The 18,495-nt window shown below is 51.0% G+C and overlaps 2 protein-coding genes across 3 annotated transcripts in view; both read right to left on the bottom strand.

Annotated features, from left to right (window-relative positions):
* Positions 1 to 5,072: 5,072 nt before the first annotated feature.
* ZFP36L2 (ZFP36 ring finger protein like 2) lies at positions 5,073 to 9,344 on the bottom strand. The gene is made up of 2 exons (XM_006219796.2): positions 8,983 to 9,344; positions 5,073 to 8,454 (listed from the first exon to the last, which is right to left on the bottom strand). Exons 1-2 carry the CDS (start codon positions 9,031 to 9,033, stop codon positions 7,018 to 7,020), a joined length of 1,488 nt encoding a protein of 495 aa, XP_006219858.2. The 5' UTR covers positions 9,034 to 9,344; the 3' UTR covers positions 5,073 to 7,017.
* Positions 9,345 to 12,734: 3,390 nt separating this feature from the next.
* The window catches only part of THADA (THADA armadillo repeat containing), a 285,411-nt gene continuing 279,650 nt past the window's right edge, over positions 12,735 to 18,495 (bottom strand). For both annotated transcript variants that reach the window (XM_072937807.1, XM_072937808.1), the window contains exons 37-38: positions 14,894 to 15,063; positions 12,735 to 13,820 (exon numbers count right to left, since the gene is read on the bottom strand). In XM_072937807.1, coding sequence (XP_072793908.1) covers positions 13,452 to 13,820; positions 14,894 to 15,063 — 539 coding nt within the window. In that variant the 3' untranslated portion in view covers positions 12,735 to 13,451. The remainder of the gene's footprint in view (positions 13,821 to 14,893; positions 15,064 to 18,495) is intronic.

Genomic DNA, 18,495 nt, shown 5'->3' with positions numbered 1-18,495 from the left:
ACAGCCAAAAGGTGGAAACAACTCAAACGTTCAACTGGTGAATAAAAACCAAAAGACAGTACGTCCATAGCGTGGAATATTATCCTGTCATACAAAGGAATGAAGTCTGATTCATGCTGCAACATGAATGAAACTTGAAAACATGTACACTCCATGAAGGCAGGGGTGACATCTGTCAGGTCACCTCTGTTACCACAGTGCCGGCGTGTACCAGATAATCAAGGACTACCTGTGGGATGAACAAAAGGTCCCGGCAGGAGTCCCCACATCCCACCCTCAGACGTCAGCACAGAATCCCAGGGCAGTGGAGGGGAGCCTGCCAGCACATCTGACTCACACCAGCCGTGGCCCTCAGCTATATATGCCTCTTGCCCTGCGGCATCTAGGATTTCCATCTTCACAATGTGTCGCCTCGGGAGTCCAGACATCCTGTAGGTCCTGCAACATTGGCCTGTCTGGACCTGAAGCTTCAGCAGTAGCCAGGCCAGGGAGCGACAGCCAGGTAGTCCAAGATCAACTCCGACGTGCTTCAGCCACGTTCCTCTCCCCTGAAGTCCACTCCTTCTCCACTTGGGCATGCAGGGGAACAAACAGCAGGTCGCCAAGGACGCCGCAGCCCCTTCTCCAGTGGTACAGGGCCCAGAGATGCTCCTGCAAGCAGCCTCTCACTCCAGTCACTACATGTGGGCGGTGGGATTTGGAAAGACCAAGGCCTGGGTCTCCCCTCCCCGTAAAACCAGCACCTGGACCAGTAGGGGGGTCACAGGCCACTCCACAGCCTGGCCCAGCCTCCTGCGGAGGGGTCAGTGGGAATTCTGTGTTTCATCAAATATTGCAGGGCCACAGAGTTGTATTTGAAAATAATTTTAATTAGCCGGAAACTAGGAGTTCAATAAATGGAAAACAGAGAAATTTCCAAGGCCACAGCTGGGAAACACTCACTTTTTTAAAAATTCCGCCTGGCTTCCCAGGCCAGCTAAACACCCTGACACGAGGGCCCGACTGCCAGAGGAATCCACAAGGAAAACAAAGCTTATTTTTAGAGAAATATTTTAAACTCAGTTTCAGCGAGCTCAGGAGTTTTCTCGTCTGTCTAAAATCCTTAATATCTTTCCTTCTATTTCAGAGCTGCCTCTCACCCCAGAGGGCACAAGAACTCCTATCTGACAAGAGCTATTTCTGCAACAGATGAAAATAAAAGGGCCCCTCCCCCTCCAACTAGAGAATTGTTTCTAAATATGTCCCTGCAGTCGGGCCCAGGAGGCCTGTCCTTGGCAGGTGTGACCAGCAATGAAGTGGGTCTGGGGTCCCTGCAGGCCTGAAGGCCTGTCTGCCATCCTCCCACTCAGCCCTGTTCTACCCACTGCCCTGCAGGAAGTGGGTGACAGCCTGGCCGCCATTTCCGGGTTTTGAAAACAGTTTTTAACTTGAAAGAGGCCTGCTAAAAAGGACTGCATTTCCTGCGAAGGTGTTGTTAACACTCTGTCCCGACCGAGACACCCCTCCGTACACACGGAGACATCCAGACCCACACGTGTAGCAACACCCTCAGAGCCCTCATCCCACAGACCCACACACCTCCCCCCATGGCAGCAGCTCACAGACACCCCTGACCACAGCAACAGGCGCACCCAAACCCACCCTCACACGGGTACACACACACAGAGCAACAGACACACTGAAACCTACACCCATACACAGATACACACATACAGAGCAACAGGCACACTCGCGCAGACACACAGCGACAGGGACAGGCAAAGGCACCCCGTACTCACACAGACACACGCACCAATGCACACACACAGAATGGCAGCTTCAAGCCCACACTCACACTTACACACAGATCCACACACACATACCTATACGCCTACACAGAGCAACAGACACACCCAACCCACACCCATATCCAGATACACACTGACACACCTACACACACACACACAGCAACAGACACCTTCAAAACCATACCCACACTCACACACAGCAAGACACACCCAAACCCATAACCACACTCACACATAGATTCCCAACATACCTACACACACACTGAACAACATACACACCCACACTCACACAGATTTCCATGCCCACCCACCGACTCTCACACCTATAGACATACATACCCATCACCCCCACACCAACAGCCACACAGATCCACACATCCCACAGAGGCAGCCCCACACACAGACACAGACCCCTGACACAGAGTAATGCCATGCATGTGTGCACACCCACCCTGACAGACAAGGCCACAGGTCCGCACACATGTACACCCTCCATGTGGACACACTCCAACCGACCTCCCTCCACACACAGACACACCCTTAGACACACAAACACACTCATAAACTTTCCAGGTCTAGCATAAACTGTCAGGAGAGGTTGGGAGAACCCACCTAGGCAGGGGTGGGCCTGGAGTTGCTGTGGTTTCCTGCTGCCTGAGGGGTCCCCCTTTCCGCAGGGCTCCTCTTGGCCAGGCCTGTCCAGCCGCCAGGCCGTGGCTCCCTCCCCAGCCCTCCTTCCTTTCCTCCCTTCCTCCTTGGCCTTGCCAGCCGCACAAGGAGAAACTAGAAATGTCGGGGATAGCCACAGTTCTGCACATCTCCTAGAGAGTGAATGAGAGAAAAGAAACACAAATGAGGTGACAACAATGGGACCCTGATGGAAGGCTGGCCTGGCTCAGCCTCCAGGCTCGGCTTCCAGGGGCCACATTGGCTCCCACTAACTCACAAGGCCAGGGAAGACGCCGAGACCAAACTTCTGCTTTCAAGATGTGGCCAGAGTCACTTCTGCCCTCACTCTTGTCACCACAAGCATGACTAGAGGACAGCAAATGTCTGGCCATGGTTCCTTTCCAGGTTCAAATGCTCTCTAGTGGTCCTCCTCCCTGAATCCATCTAGCCTGAGGGTTTTCTGAGACCCCTGAGGCATATTTTACCACTGAGTATCCCAGTGCTGGGCCAGACCTGCAGCCAAGAGCTATGTCTGTTTGTCCTTCCCACTTTGGGCCTTCCAGGCCTGGCCCTTTCATCAGGGTTCCTGAGCTGCTGCAGGGCTCACCATCCTCCATCTACTCCCAAGGGCGAGTGCTGAGCTTTGGCCTTTTCAGTAATTGTGTGTGTGTTTCCTTTTACGGCTCAGCAGTAGATTCAGACAGAGTGAGGGGTGGAAAACACGTGCATGCATGCATCCCCACTTGGAAACAATTTAGAAGGTGGCACACACTAATTGGGCTGCTGAAAAAAAATGCCTTAGTTTTCAAAGAGCCAGTGGAAAATGCTACCATTAGGACTTTCTAAACACCGTCACATTCTGGGCTCATTTTCACAACTAACTACCAAAGAATTTTTATCTTGAGTATAATGCAGGAGTCAGTTTTAGTTCCACTCCCCAGCCCATGAGAGGAATCCTGGCTTGTCCTTACATGCAATTTTTACTTCTAGTTCCCTTAATTTACAAGAAAACTTTCCTAAGGGTGATCAAGCAATCGTAGAGCATTTTGTGGGTTGTTAATTCCAGCTGCTGCAGAAAGACAATGACCTACATACCCTCCATTGATCTGCGGCAAGAGGAAATTTCTGAATGATTCCCCCCAGCTTGCCACGCTCCACTGGGTCTAAAACACAAAACATCAGATCCTAGCAGTTAGGCTTTCAAACAAACCAATTTTCAAAAATGAATGTGGCTTACCCTAAAGAGAAGTCTAACATTCCAGCTGATCAAAAATACTTGTTTAGAAAAATCAGCTTGGGAATGTCGTGGAAACAAGGCCTTCAAAATGCAGTTTGGCTTAAATAACACCACATTTTAGACTTTTCCTCGCCATTGCACATTTTTTATGGTGAAGAGGTCAGGGAGCCTGCGAGGTCCTTGCCGGCCAAAATCCTCCTTGGCTTCAGGCTTCCCCTCCCCCACAGATGAGGCCCTCAGCCAGCGGCCCGGCATCTGCGAGAACTTTGAAACCGCTCCCCATCCCCTTTGGCAGCGTGCGCCCAGCACCAAAACGCTCCAGTTAGCACCAGCGCAATCATCGTTAACGTGAAACAGCTGCCCGAGGCCTGGCGGGCTCCACCAACGGCCCCCACCCCGCCCGGCTAAGCTGGGAGACCCAGGAGACCCTGGCTCACACAGGGCTGAGAGAGGATGCGAGCCTGGGTGAGAGAGCCCAGCTGTTGTAGATAAGGAAACAAACTTTGGCTAAATCTCTTACCTACTCTGGAAAAAGTGAGCTCCGTGTGCGTGTCTGTGTGTGTGGTGGTGGGGGAGGGAATGGCGAAGGAAAAACAGGAATTCATTTATGAACCAGACTTCAGTTTTCAAGTGATTGGTAGTTAAGACCCGTACTAAGGCTTTGTTCGACTGTGTGAGAATCAGCAGACAGATTGGTGTTTTTCTTCCTTTTTCCAGAGACCTGGGTTGAATTTGCTTTCTCAAGCACAGACACTTAATACTTTTGCATAAATAACGTGTGTGCTCACTCCCAGAGGAAGCTGTCCGTGTAAACAAACACTACCCAGATATAAGTTTAACCTGTTTAATCTTCCTTTTCTTTCCCTCCTCTGTGGACCAGGACACAACCTAGGCTTTCCAAAGTCCAGGAAAAATCCTGGTTCTCCGGCCCGCCCACCCCTAGTTCAGCCACGGGCTGGCAAGGCCCTCCCCCCGCAGGCAGCTCTGTTCCTGGGGCGTCCCAGCAGGAGAGAAAAAAAAAATCAGTTCTTCAGCTGCCACTGGAGACACGTGATCCTCTTGGTGACTCACAGACGGGCCACACCCCTTCAGGCCTCCCAGCCAGGCCCTGCCACCAGCCAGTCAGCCAACTGGGATGCATCTTATTACCAAGGGAAAGAGCTAACTAATGCCCTTGACAGTCCAAATTACTTTCTTCCAGCTAGAAGAACATGCTACAAAACATACAGGGGGGCAGGCTCTTCTGAACCCTGGCTCTGCCAGCTCTAAACCCTAGCCCCCAACCCAACCCCTCTCAAGACCCCAACGCCTGCAAAGTGGTAGGAAGCTAGAAAGCTAGATATTCCTGTTTTTTTAAAAAAGCTATCTTACCACATTAATACCTTTCCCAAAAATTTTATTGGGGGAAAACTACAAAACATTTACAGTACAATGTTTACAGTCACAATCTGTAGTGAACTGATTCCCCAAAATATATTACAACTCAAGATGACTTATCTTGTTACATTCAAATACCTACTTCTGTCAAAGTAGTCCAGAGTACATACATAACATAGTGCTCCAACTGTACCTACGTACAAACTACAACTACTGCTCATTCATCCGCTGTCCAGGAAAGCATTCCTGCTTTTCTACAAGGAAAAAAAAATAGTACAAGTTTTGGAATTTTTTGTAATTAAACAAGGCATATTCATGTACTACATACCATTTTAGCACTAAGAGGTGGCCTCTTCACTTTATATCTATATAAAAAAAAGTGGTAAAAATCTTTTCCTTTTGTGCAGTTGAACCCATCCTACATTCAAATTCTCTCAAGCACTAATAGATGAAAATACTTATTTGGTTGAGGAAGATTTAAGGCAAGTTCTGGCCCTTCCAAAGGCACTGTAAGACTAACCCCCCTCCCCCCCAATTATTGCTACATGTCTTTATACGCAGTTATGTCACAGTAGAACTGGTGGAATAAGCAAGCAAAAAACTTTTTTGCTAATTTATAAAGTTGGAATGAGAAAAGTATGCCACATTTAAGCCTGATCACAAAGTATGTGGTCACTTTTTTTCTTTAAAGTTGGATGGGCTACAACCATTATACATTCTAAAACTCGTAAGATATTCCTCAAACTACTTCCACAGCATCAAGATAGATTTCTGTAAAGAAATCATGCAATCTTTCAAAATTTACGTAAACAAGGAAAGAAATTAATGAAATAAATATTACATACAATCTCTTAAATTAAGATTTTTTTTACTCATTTACAATAAAATAACGAAGTGAAGTTACAAAAGGCATATATTACTGTGAAAAGAACATACACTCCATTTTGCCGATTAATAATGGCAATCATAATTTAACATAATAAAAGAATATATATCTATTGCTTTTCATCATACTTGATAAATACAGTATGAACAAAATTTTCAATGTATACTTTTCACAAGATAATAAATAAGTTAAATAGTTTTTTCATATTGAGTTGTGGTGCAGTGGTGCGAATCAACTCAAAACAGCTAAAAATTCAGCAGTTATTCCCCAACAATTACAAACTAATCTCTGCCCAAGGCTTCCAGAAAGAGCAGACAAAATGGTTCTAAATTAAACATCCACTATGTGGTGACAATGAAACCAGTAACCTGTATGAAACTTTGGAATGCAAGTTTTTTTTTCCTAAACCATATATAATTTTGCTAAAAAAAAAAAACACCTATAGAGCTGAGGGCTACTATTAAGGCATATTCTCGGCACAATACTGGGTTCTAAAAGCTTATAGGTTTAGCAAAGTGGTGGCTGGCTGGTTTGTTTACACTGGTCTGAGGCAAACAATTAGGAACTTCTCTCACGATAAGAGTCCCCACATCTGGACTGTAACTAATGCTTTTCAAGTGAAGATATGGAATGGTGGTTGGTAGCTGCTGGTGCTGGGTTGATTTTTCCTAAAGTCTCAAACTCATCGGAGACTTTAAAAAGTTTTAAGTGTTTGGTTTTTGTTCTATTCGCATCACAACTGCCCTGTTGTGAATATTTTGTTCATCAACGCAAAAAGTTCGCTGGCTGCTTTTTTTTGCTCAACATGAATGAAACTTCGTAATAATAATAAAAATAATAATAATAAAAAAAAACAAGAGGAAACCGAAAGGGGAGGGGTGGGGGCCCCTCCCAGCACACAAGTTCGAGTCCAAGTGCTCGGTACGGCCTGCAGTCTGCTCGTGGCCTGTCACCCCTCACAGTCCCGTGCCCCTTAGCCCCTAGCAGGGGCGATAACGGCGGGGGAGCCCTCCAACACCCCTGAACGGCTTTCCTTTTCTCCTCACTGGCGCCCTCTTGCCTCAATCGTCGGAGATGGAAAGGCGGCTGAAGATGGGCAGGCGGCGGCCGGGGTCAAGGCTGGGGGACTCGGAGCCGCTGAGGCTGCCCGAGCTCAGGGAGCCGCTCAAGTAGCTGTCGCGGTCCGACAGCGAGTCCGGGGGACTGGGAGGCGCATCGAACACCGGCGACTCGGACAAGCGGCGCGGCAGCTGGAAGCTGAAGGGCGGCGAGGGTGGCGCGGTGGCGCTGACAGGGAGGGGCGTGCTGGGCGGCGCCGGGGGCTGCGCAGGGGGCACCAGGCCCTGCTGCTGCTGCTGCTGCTGCTGCTGGCTGCGATAGTAGGCGGCGGCGGCCACAGCAGCGAAGTTGTGGGTCTGGATGGCGAGCGGCGTGATGAGGCTGCTCAGCTCCGGGCCGAAGGCGAAGGCATTATTGGCGCAGGAGGCCGACGAGCAGGTGGCGCAGGGCGCGCCGGGCGCGAGCAGGTCCTCGGCGCCCCCGGTGCCGTAGAGTAAGGCGGCTGCAGCCGCTGCCGCCGCAGAGGCACAGCACGTCGGGGCGCCCGAGGGCGTGGAGGCCGCCGAGGCCGACGAGCAGGACGAAGCGGACGAGGAACAGGAGGAGGCCGAGGAGCAGGAGGGCGGCGGCGGCGTGCGAGACGTGGGGCTGTCGAGCAGCAGGGGCGACTCCAGGCCCCCGGGAGGCTGGTGGTGGCCCGACGGGAAGCCCGAGAAGCTAAGGCTGTGATGCAGCTTGGGCCTCGGCTCCCGCGGGAAGCCCAGGTGCAGCGCGTCGCGGGCGCTGAAGGCGCGCAGGTCCCCGGAGGCGCCCCCAGACGGTGCAGGCCGCCGCTCATCGGCGTTGTGGATGAAGTGGCAGCGCGGCCCGTAGGGGCAGAAGCCGATGGTGTGGAAGGTGCGGCACAGCTCGGTCTTGTACTTCGGGTGCCGCGTCAGACTGCGCAGCTCGTGGAAGCCGTGCGCGAACTGGCATTTCTCGCCGTACTTGCACGTGCCGCTCTCCTCAAAGGGCCGGCACAGCTCAGTTTTGTAGCGCGTTGAGTTGATCTGGGAGCCGCCGCCCCCCTTCTGCTGCTGCAGGTGCAGGAGGTGCTGGCTGCGCTCGCCGTTCTCGCTGAACGAGCGGTCCCGGAATTTGTTTTCCTTGTTCAGTAAGGACGTGCCACCGCCCCCCGACGGCTCCTTAAGGGTGCCGTAGGAGGTCGGGCCGCCTGTCGCCGCGCTGCCGCAGCTGCTGCCGTTAGCCGCACCCGGGAACTTGGGCGAGCAGCTGCCGGGGCTAGGCGCGGGGTGGGCGAGCGCGTGCAGGTTGCTGGCCGAGTGCCGTCGGAGGAAGCCCGGCGTGAAGCCCGAGCTGGGGGCAGCGGCCACGGGCGTCCCCACAGCCTTCTTGTCCAGCATGTTGTTCAGATTGAGGTTGGCCAGTGATTTCTCCGTCTGCCAAAAAGGGGGGGAGCGGGGAAGGGATGAAAAATGGAAAAGGGAGGGAAGAGTTCGGGCGAGTTGCAGAGTAACAACTTCCAGGTCTCCGATTCTTTCTTCCTTTTTTCAGATTTCCACTCAGTCCCCAACCTCCACCCTTACACGCGCTCAAGAATCAAGTTCTCGCTGGGAGGAGCCCGACTCTCCCACCCTACGCCTCTCTGGGCCGCGCTGGGTTGCGACATGTGATCTTCAGCCGAGGGCCGCCGGCCTGGGCGGCGCAAGCCCAGTCCGGGAAGCCCCGGGCAGCGTGGCTGTGGTCGGCTGCGGAGAAACTAAACAGCTACAGCGACTCCCTTCTGCTCCCTTCTCCTTCTCCCCGCCCACAAGGCACGAGCACACATTGCTAACTCCGGGGTTTTTCCCTTGCCCAAAAAGTCAAGGTGGGGAGAGGACCCCGCCAAAGTCGAGGACCTAAGGCCAAATCTGAAAACTTGGGCTTCCTGCTTGCCCACTCTCCTCCCTCCCTGGTCCCCCGCGTACCTTGCACAAGAAGTCGATATCGTAGAAGGCGGACAGAAGTGTGGTCGACATGTTTCTGGATCTTGTAATGGTCAGAGCTGCAGGCTGGGAGGTCCGGAGGAGCCCTTGGGGCGGCGCGGCCGGGCTCGAGCCACGACGAATAACGGGCGAGGGGCGGGAGAGGGACCGAAAGTTCGCTGGGGGGCGAGAAAAGAGGGAGAGGGGACAGCAGCGTGGACTGGTTTGAGGATGCCCGGGAGTGCGGAGTGGGGGGAAAAGAGAGAAGCTAGAGCGCTCCTCCGCGCCCCGGGGTGCCCGGCCCGCCCCCCCGCGCGGAGCCGACGGCAGCTCGCGGACTGCTGGAACTCAGCGGCCAACGAGCGCGCGCCCTATATAAGCCCCGAAGCGCGGCAGCGGCTGGGCGGGCGTGCCGGGGGAGGGGACAGAACGCTGACCCTGCCGGGGTCTCCAGGCAACGCCGCCCGCCGACTCGCGGACGTCAGGCGCCTTTCTAGCCTCCCATTGGCCGCCGCCAATTTTTTTCCTCGGGGGGAGGGGGCGGAGAGGCCTCGGGGCGGGGCCGGCCGCCTGGGAGTCCGGGCGGCGTGGAGAACTCGGCCCAGATGGGTGCTGCTGGGTGGCGGCGGGGAGATACCGCTCCCCACCTCAGGGGCTGCTCTATTGGAAATCCCCAGCACATTTAACGTGGCCGGGTTCTGCAGTCCTGGACGTGTCTTTCCCCGCCCGATCCTGCTAGGCGAAATTGCGGAGCTTTTATCTCCCACCCTCGGTTTTATACTGGGCGCGGGAATTGCAAAATGCAAGAATATTGCAACCGTCCGCTTGGCCCGGCTGGTTTGCAAAGGTGCCCCGGCCGTGGGGTACGGGGGTTCTGGGCCTGAGTCTGATGGGTGGTGTCCCTAACCCGACTGCACGTGGAGACGCGGTGGGGGTGGGGGCGAGAGCGGCCACGAGGGCGACTGCCCCGGCAGTCTCGCCCGGAGGAGCCTGGGCCCGTTTCTCCGCCCCTCTTCCCGCCCAGGCTGCAGTAAACAGGGCTTGAGCGCCGAGGCCTGCCGGGCAGGGCTGAGTGTCTGAGGACAAGGCGCTGGCTTTGCTAATCACATCACAAGACCTTGAGCCAGGGCCAAAGGCACAGAGTGGCGCGGGGCGTCCCGGGCGGGGGAGCCGGCTGGGTGGATGGGAGGAAAGGCTGGGAGAGCCGCGCAGGCATGGAGGCCGCTTCCCGCCGCCTTGTCCGTCTGCTGGTCGGTCCGGCCCTACCCAGCCTTCCCGGGGGTTGTGGTACAGCTGCCAGCCAAGGCTCCCCGCCAGCCGCAGCCTTAGCCTGGCACGCCCTCCTAGCCCCTTCCTTCCCCGGTTGTTGCGGGCGGCAAGCCTCGCCTCGTTGTGGGCTGCGGGCTCCGGCTGAGGCCGAACAGCAGCCAGGCAGGGCTGGGCACCGAGGATGCGCCTGGTGGGCTCGCCCCGGTTTTCTTCTCTCGCCAGTCCCACACCCCAAAGCCCGTTTTGGGAAATGTTCTTTGCCAGCGGGCGCCCTCCGGGTATGGGGCAGACACCTCACTCTGCTAGCGCCCAGTGAGGCTAAAGCCGCTGTCAGCCCCACCCGGGCAGATCTGGAGTCTGGTCCAGGATACTTCTCACCCCGCGTCTACACATACACTGCCAAAAAGCTGGAGCCGGGCCCATGATTCTGCACACCTGGCAGCCTAGGCTGTAATCAGGCCTAAGTTGGAAGGTCTAGTACCTGACAGTGAAAGCAGCAACCACGATCTACACCCCCTTCCAAAGTTGATCTTGCTGCTGGCCGTGTTTCTTTGTGCTCACTTCCATTCGGCTGCGCTCATTCCCGCTCTCAGTTAACCTGGGAATGGGAATGAACCAGGCCTGTCACTCAGGAAGCCGACTCCTTACAGTTCAGCATGCATTGCAGAATCCACTGCTGTACTCTCCGCACACCCACCCAGAGAGCTAGAGTTGGGAAGGGCTGCAGGGACTTTAGGATCAGAAACAGGGCTGGAGTTCATGCCCTGTCCCTTATAAGCCATGTCATTTTAGGCAAGTCACAATCACTTTGGCACCTGGGTTTCCTTGTAAAAACTAAGATAATTCTTGCTTTACTTATCTCTCACCTTTGTCAAGGCTCAGATGAGTTATTTGTTAAGGTGTTGAAAAGACAAACAACTATAATCCACCTTATTTATTAAAACAAATAAGCGTAAAAATGGAGAAAGCCAGGCCTCTGGGGTATGGCTAGATGGGTGGAGGTCCACAGAACCATGAATGCAGAGCTGAAGGGGCACCAAATCTTGGACCCTGGAGCTGGGAGCCAAGGTCAGTGACCTCACAAGAGGTGACTGCTTCATTCTTACCACCCAGCCTACACTGGCCCCTAGACAAGGCTGGGCAACTGGGGCTGACACTTGTAGCCTAGAATACCCAAGAACCCTGCCTCTGTTTTGTTCTTTGTTGAAATGAACCCAAACACAAGAGTTTGAGGGTGGCCCTGACAGTGGGGTATTCTAAGTTTCTCCTGGGAATACATTAGGAAAGTGTGAAAGAGCCATTTCCCTCGCCACTGCTATTGGAGTCCAGTAACAAGATTTCAGATACAAAACCAGTGGAAACATCTGTCTCTTCTGTCCTCCCAGGCTGGCTACAGGCAGCCAAACTCCAAATCTGGGGTAATTCCCAGTCAACAGCTATGAGAACACCCACATTGCAGGCTTGGTAGAAGGACTTTGGAGGCTAACATGTAAACATGCTATGGTACATGCTTTGGTACAGAGTACCTGCTGGTAGAAAATATTTTTATTATTATGTAACTGCTTTTATTTCATTTTAAATGGAGAGAGAAAATGGAATGCTGGCCTTTTCCAATGAGCTGGGCTTTGCTGGGGCCAGTTTCATAATTATTCTACCATGGTTATCACCACGTTATGCCAACAATTCCCTGACTTCTCACCAGCCAGGTCTTCTCAGAACAAAAAGAAATGCTAGGTTGGCTACTTTCCATCAAGTGTGGGCTACAGAGATGCCTAACCAGGTAATTAATTCAGGATCACAAAAAACACATTTTGAGCTGAATAGTGCAAAACCACCCAGGGAATTTCCTGTTCTCTTTCCGACAAAACGTTGGACACTAAATTAACTTCTTTCCCTGCCTCTTCCTACACAGCTCTTTTCTCTAGACCACCAGTAGTCTCTGTTTTTAGTATTGGGTAGTTTTCTTCCAAAGAACAAATTCTATTTGAAATATAAGCCTTTCTGCAGTTGGAAATGATCATAGCGAACTCTCTCTCCTCTAAAATACTCCTGCAGACCCTCAAACATCAATAAAATTCTGATTGCTCACCTGAGAAGTATTTAAAAATTATCACAGACCCTAAAAGCTGGACCAAATTTATATACTATTACTGAAATGGCTTCTTCAGATAACTAGGATGAAAATGAACATGGATGAGGCTATGAACTATCCACGCTATGAATTTCAAGATGACTGACTTGGGGTAACACTCACTCTGAAATTATAAATTAAAGGTGGCAAGCCAATGAAAAATAGGACCAGCAGCAAAATGTAAGCAAGAGCGACACCTGCTGGCTACGTGGGGAAGAGGGTGAGGGCTGGATGTAGAAAAGCAGAGAACCCTTAAAAGTTTCTAGATTAAATCAATGAAATGGATAAATGTTCTCTAGCATCTTAAATGAAAATCTGCTTGTTACTGCCACCAAGAAAACAACAGTAAACAGTGTAGGCATCAAATAAGTCATTTATTCTGACTCTCCTTTCCCCAGATTCCTTCTAACAGTTAAGAGCCTATGGTTTCACTGCGTGGCAAGATCTGGTTTCCTAACAACAGCACAAAAACTTTCGGTGGGGGAGCAGGCAGGGGCTCTTAATGGCTCTCTTAATAATTAGGACGGCATGTAGGTCACTGAAGGACTTTAAAAACAATTATTTGTATGAAGTTGATCTTCATTCTCCCAGGATCCAATATTTGAAACATATTTCTGTCTTAGCTAAAATGGAATAAAATTTGGAATTCTGACCAAGTGGGCTCTTTGCCAACTAATCCAGCTCCTACTTCCAGCCAAAAAAGGGGAGGGGGGGGAATCATGTGTTAAAACCCAATTCTGTGTAGTCAATTCAGAGAAAATGCAGGCTGGCTATGGTTGGACACTGGAGGTCCTGAGGGATGAAAAAGGCTAATTCAGGCCTGCAGGTGGCCTGCACCTGGGAACAGAGTAAATACTCAACGTGGTAGCTTCACTTCCTACAGTAGCTGCAATAAATGAAGCTGCCCTGAATGACTGCACTGAAGAAAAATTCCTCTGTAGGACAGAAGACTAGACTCCCAGAAGTGGGGGAGGCACGAAAGGGAGAAGATATTTGAATTTATGGTCAACATGTTTTCTGCAGATTTAGTAGGGGAGTAATCCACCCCGCCCCCAACCCCACAAATCTTTCTTCAACAAGCTGTTTCTGTTTCTGGAAGAGTTAACTGATTCGCTGCTGCAGGAGAGTCCCCTTGCTTTCCTTCCAGAAGGGCCAGCAGCCTCAGGCAGGCCGAAGTCCTTTCCTCCTGGATGCGCAGCCTTGTGAACTCCGCCGTCTTCAAAAACTCAGCAGCTGGTGGCAGCTCTCTGAAGAGCTGGGAAAGGAGGTGGCACTGCTCTGACGCTGTCCTCTGAAGATGACGGAGCCTCTCGGGGCTGAGGGGACACCAGCTGGACTTGGAGAGGAGGCGGGAGAGGTGCTTGTAGAGGTATTTCACGAAGATCAGGGTCTCAGCCCAAAAGTTGACTTCTGTTTTTTCAAACAAGTAGTCTTCTTCCACCTGAATCAAATGAAAAAGCCAAAAGCCAACCTCACAGGGGTTACTGACCAGCCCCAGTCCAGAGCAGAGTTGGGCCAGATGCAGGAGCAGTGTGTCCCCTCCCTTGCCTGACAGAGGGCCCACTCTCGCCCATCAGCCCCCGTGTACACACACCACTCGTCGCCTTGAAGGTCACCTTCTATTTTCACTCATTGTACTTCTCCACCAGAGAGGAATTTCTTTCCCCCCAGACTTAACATGACCTTTGATAAAGATGTGTTTGTGGTTCTCAGCCAAGATATTTTGGGGGCCTGGTGCTGAAAAGGGGACCTCAACACAAGAGTGGGCCCTAGACCTGAAGGTGCATCTAGAAATCGGAGAGGAGGGAGGAAGGCAAATCTGACCAGCAGAACAAAGACTAAAGAGCCGTCAAACACGAGACACTCGTCTCTGAGTATGAAACCAAATTTCTATAATGCTGGGGATTTTCAAGGTCATTTTAAAACAGATACTTTATCTTATCTCCAAATTTCCTATAAATAGGCTGCTTTTTGAATACCTGGCCTGCTGGGGAGCCAGCTGAGTCAGATACTGGTGGATGGGAATTTCAATTCTCAAGATGCTTTTGCTGCTTATCTTGGTCCTCAGTTTCCCTATCTGTCAACTGCTCCCCCATCTGGAGGAGGCGCATAGTTTTCTTCAAGCAGCAAAGACCCTGGAAGGACCCTGATGCTCTGGGAGTATTTCACTTTCAGACTTCACTGTGGAAGCCCTGGTTACTCCAATGCTGACTAATGAGCCTTCTCCATAATTAACTCTCAACTTCCAAGAGGCCTCTTTCAAAGTCCTCTCCACTGACTGCTCAGAAGGCTTACCACTGGAACCCCCAAAGCCGACCATGAGAACCGCCCAGGTGCCCCCCAGAGCCCCCAGCAGGCTGCCGGAGTCACTTGGAGGCCTTCCAAATCGGTTACTGCTTGGTATCTGAGCATCCAGAAGCAGGCACATTCAGCCCACGTAAGCCTCTAAGTGTGGCATACAGTGGGTTTAGGACACTCCCACCCGCCTCCACTGCCCTGAGACCCTGGCATTACCTGATGCACACTCTCCACACAGACCATGAGGTCATCACCCTCTCCCAGCAGCCACCCTAGCAGGACTGGGAGTCCAGGGCCTAGCTGGTCCCACTGCTGGAGCAGGTCACACAGCACAGCCAGGGCCAGATCCAGAGCGATGGAGGCATCCACCTGGCAGAAGGCAAATTCTGCGGAAACAAGAGAGACGCGACCAATGAGTGTGCTGCTCAGGGTCAACCAGGAGAGGCTGGGCAGAGCTCTGGGAATGTGAAAGGCCTCAGGAAAAGTCACTGCCACCAGCCAGGCAGGGAAGCTGGTGGGAAAGGCTCACTAAGGGTTGTGAATCCACTTCTGAATCCTGCTGTCTCCACAGCTAGAGTAATGCATAGGCCTGACCCCCTATCCCAGTGTGGACAGAAGCAGCCCCACCTGCAGGACTAGACATTTATCTCCCCTCAGCCCTTCAACCTGGAAGGATAGCAGGAAAGCTTCCCACCCAGTGTCTCCCCTGCAGACCCGCCAGCAACACCTGAATTCCATTGTTTTGCCCCATCCTCTGAAAGCAAATCCTGTACATAACACATTAAATCTCTTAACGTCTTAGAGCAGGGCACCAACGCACTTTTTTTTTTAAATTGATATATAGTCAATTTACAATGTGTGTGAATTCCTGGTGTTTCAGTCATACATATACATACATATATTCCTTTCCAAATTCTTTTCCATTATAGGTTACTACAAGACATTGAATATAGTTCCCTGTGCTACACAGTAGGACCTTGTTGTTTACCTATTTTATATATAGTAGTTAGTATCTGCAAATCTCGAACTCCCAATTTATCCATTCCCACCCCCTTTCTCTGCAACAAACTTTTTCTTAAAGGGCCAGAAGGTAAATATTTTAGACTTTGGGAGACTGTCACAATGACTCAACTCTGCTGAAAGCAGCCATAGACGATATGGCAACAAATGGTTGTAGCTGAAATAAAAGTTTCATTTAATGTTCCAGTAAAATGTGAATTTCATGTAATGTTTACATGTCAAAAAATATTCTTTTTCTTTTGATTTTTTTCCCCAATTGTTTAAAAATGTAAAAACCGTCCGTCGTTCACAGGCTGTACAAAGACAGGAGGGAGGCTGGAATTAGCTCATATTTTGCTGCCCTCTGTATTAGAGTAAATTCGTTTTTCAGAGACCCATCTTCCTAGCCAGCTAGGGGAAGGCTGCTGAAAGAGTAGAAAGGGGTGCAGAAAGAGGAAGTGGGTGCCTTGGGGAAACCATTGCTTACTTCACCATTTTGCCTTAGACAGTCCTAAGTATGGGTCTGAAGGGAGGCACTGACATTTCCGCTAACCACCCCGTCCCTCCCACCTCCAACCTGAAACATGGGGTTGAAATCCCACTACACAGACAATAAATCGCTGCAGTTCCATGCAGTGCCTTTCAGTGACCCACTGCTGTTGGGACTTTGTCTTTCCCAAATCTGCATCTCTAACTCTAGCCCACAGACCTGTCTCTGACCATCTGGCCCCCAAAGAGACTTGCTCAGCACACAGAGAAAAGCCTCAGAGTCTGGAATGGAAGCTGAGTTCCCCAGCGCACTGAACCAGGCTTAGTGGCACTATTATGTGCCAGTCCCTAACCAAATACTTTCTCTCCAGTCCCTCAACATCCTTTGGGTTGCGAATTACCACCCCTGCTTCACAGGTAAGGATCCAGGGCTCAAGATAGGTTAACTCACCTGCATATAGTCACAGAGCTTTAAGTGTCTACAAAGAAACTGGAATTGACAACAAGTTTCATGGCGCACACAGAGCACAGATTTGGAGAATTAGCACCAACATTCTAGAGACACAGGTCTTTATGGTGAGATAAGCAGAGTTGGTGACCCTCCATCAGGACCAGTGCTACTTAAAGCCCATGAAGCAGAGCCTAGACTCATGGAGGCAGCCAAAGGACCAGTGTTACCATCCTCAGGGCCCCAAATCAGTCCACAGGACACCTGCCCCTTAGGCTCTGCAGCCTAGAACCAGGCTTCGAACTGGGAAACAAAAAGTTGCAGGGAGGTGTGAATGTGCACTTTAGCTGGAGGTCTGAGCCATGTGTTTGTTGATCCAGCCTTCACCTATAATACAATCTCTACTTTTATCTCTATTGACTCCTCTGTGTAGTTCTCAACTGGTTTAGAATCTGTATGGGGAAGAAGTACCATTAATTAGCATCTTTCAAACCTCAAAGAATCAAAAATACACATGAAGACTGGCATAGGATTAAACACACAGCAGATACTCAAAACATTCCAGTTTGTGGCTCTGCAGAGAATCATGAAATCTTTTCCTTTACCCCGCTTGATTTAGTTTAAACACTAACATAAAGACTGCCACAAAGACAGCATTCGATCAGTTGATAATAATGAACAGTTTCTTCTATTTGAACCCTTATTGCCCTCCCCCTGCCACCAGGAGGGAGGTAACTTTATTTAACAAATGAGGATGCTGTGCTCACAGAGGGTGGGTAACAGGTCCAAGTTCACACAGTTAGCACTGGCGGCACTGAGCTCAGTTTCTCTCAGTCATAGGCCACCCCCTACCCTGCAGGGAGGCCATGGTGAAACGCTCCTGGTACCCTATGGGGATGAAGAAGTCAGACTTGGTTTTATCACTTTTATTCATTAAAAAGAGCTCCCAGCTTCTTGCCAGATTTTGAAAAAGGTCAAAGCTGTAAGTCCTCAGTATTGTGGTACCAGTATCAAAGGTCAACTTCTCTTGAAATCTTTCAGAAAAATCTGCCCTCTGATTCACCCCTCTTTTCCCCCACCCTTCTTTTTGTCTCTTTAAGGCAAGGACTGAAAGCACCCCAGGGAAGAAAAAAAGTCTCATCCACCAGCAAAATCAGTGCCTGCAGCTCAGGCAACATTCCTGCTGGGTCCATAAAGGACACTTGGAGGTGTCCAGAGATGCCCCAGGAAGGCTGGACTGCTACACCTGCCCCATCTGACAGGACAGTTATCCCCCATCCTGCACCATCTCACAGTGCATCGTGCTTAGGAAGTGGCCGGAGAGTGACAGGAATGACAGAGGCACATGAGGAGAGCTGGTGTGTTGGCTGGAAGTGGATCTAGTAGAATTATAACCACCCAAACACCAACCCTGTAAGGTGAGCAGGGAAGGGGAAGGGAGGCAGGGATGGGAGGATTGTTTAGATTTAGATCTCCTGCTTGAGGGGCCAGAGTCACCTCACCAAGTTCCCTCTTTTACTGCCTTGCCCTGGACAAAGACGGCTCAGCCAGAGCAGCGCAGACCTCTCCTGCCCAAATGCCTTGTGAGCGGGAGGCTGAAGAGGAGGGAGAGGAATTTCTCACCTAACCATGCAGGTCAGCTAGGCCCTCACAGCCTTGCCAGTCCATCAAGCAAACAAGAAAGCAAGTGACAGAGCAACAAATGTGTCAGAAGAATCTGCTGTGTGTCCAGAACAGCCAAAACAATCTGGAAAAATACAACAAAACTGGAGAACTCACACTTCCTGATTTCAAAACTGGCTTAAGGATAGACATAATACAGATCAATGGAATAGAACCAAGTGTCCAGAAATAAACCCTCACGCTTGCAGTCAATAGATTT

The sequence above is a fragment of the Vicugna pacos genome, chromosome 15 (genome assembly GCF_048564905.1).
Source record: "Vicugna pacos chromosome 15, VicPac4, whole genome shotgun sequence".
In the NCBI taxonomy this organism is placed as follows: Eukaryota; Metazoa; Chordata; class Mammalia; order Artiodactyla; family Camelidae; genus Vicugna; species Vicugna pacos.
This window is presented reverse-complemented; position numbering and strand designations above follow the sequence as displayed.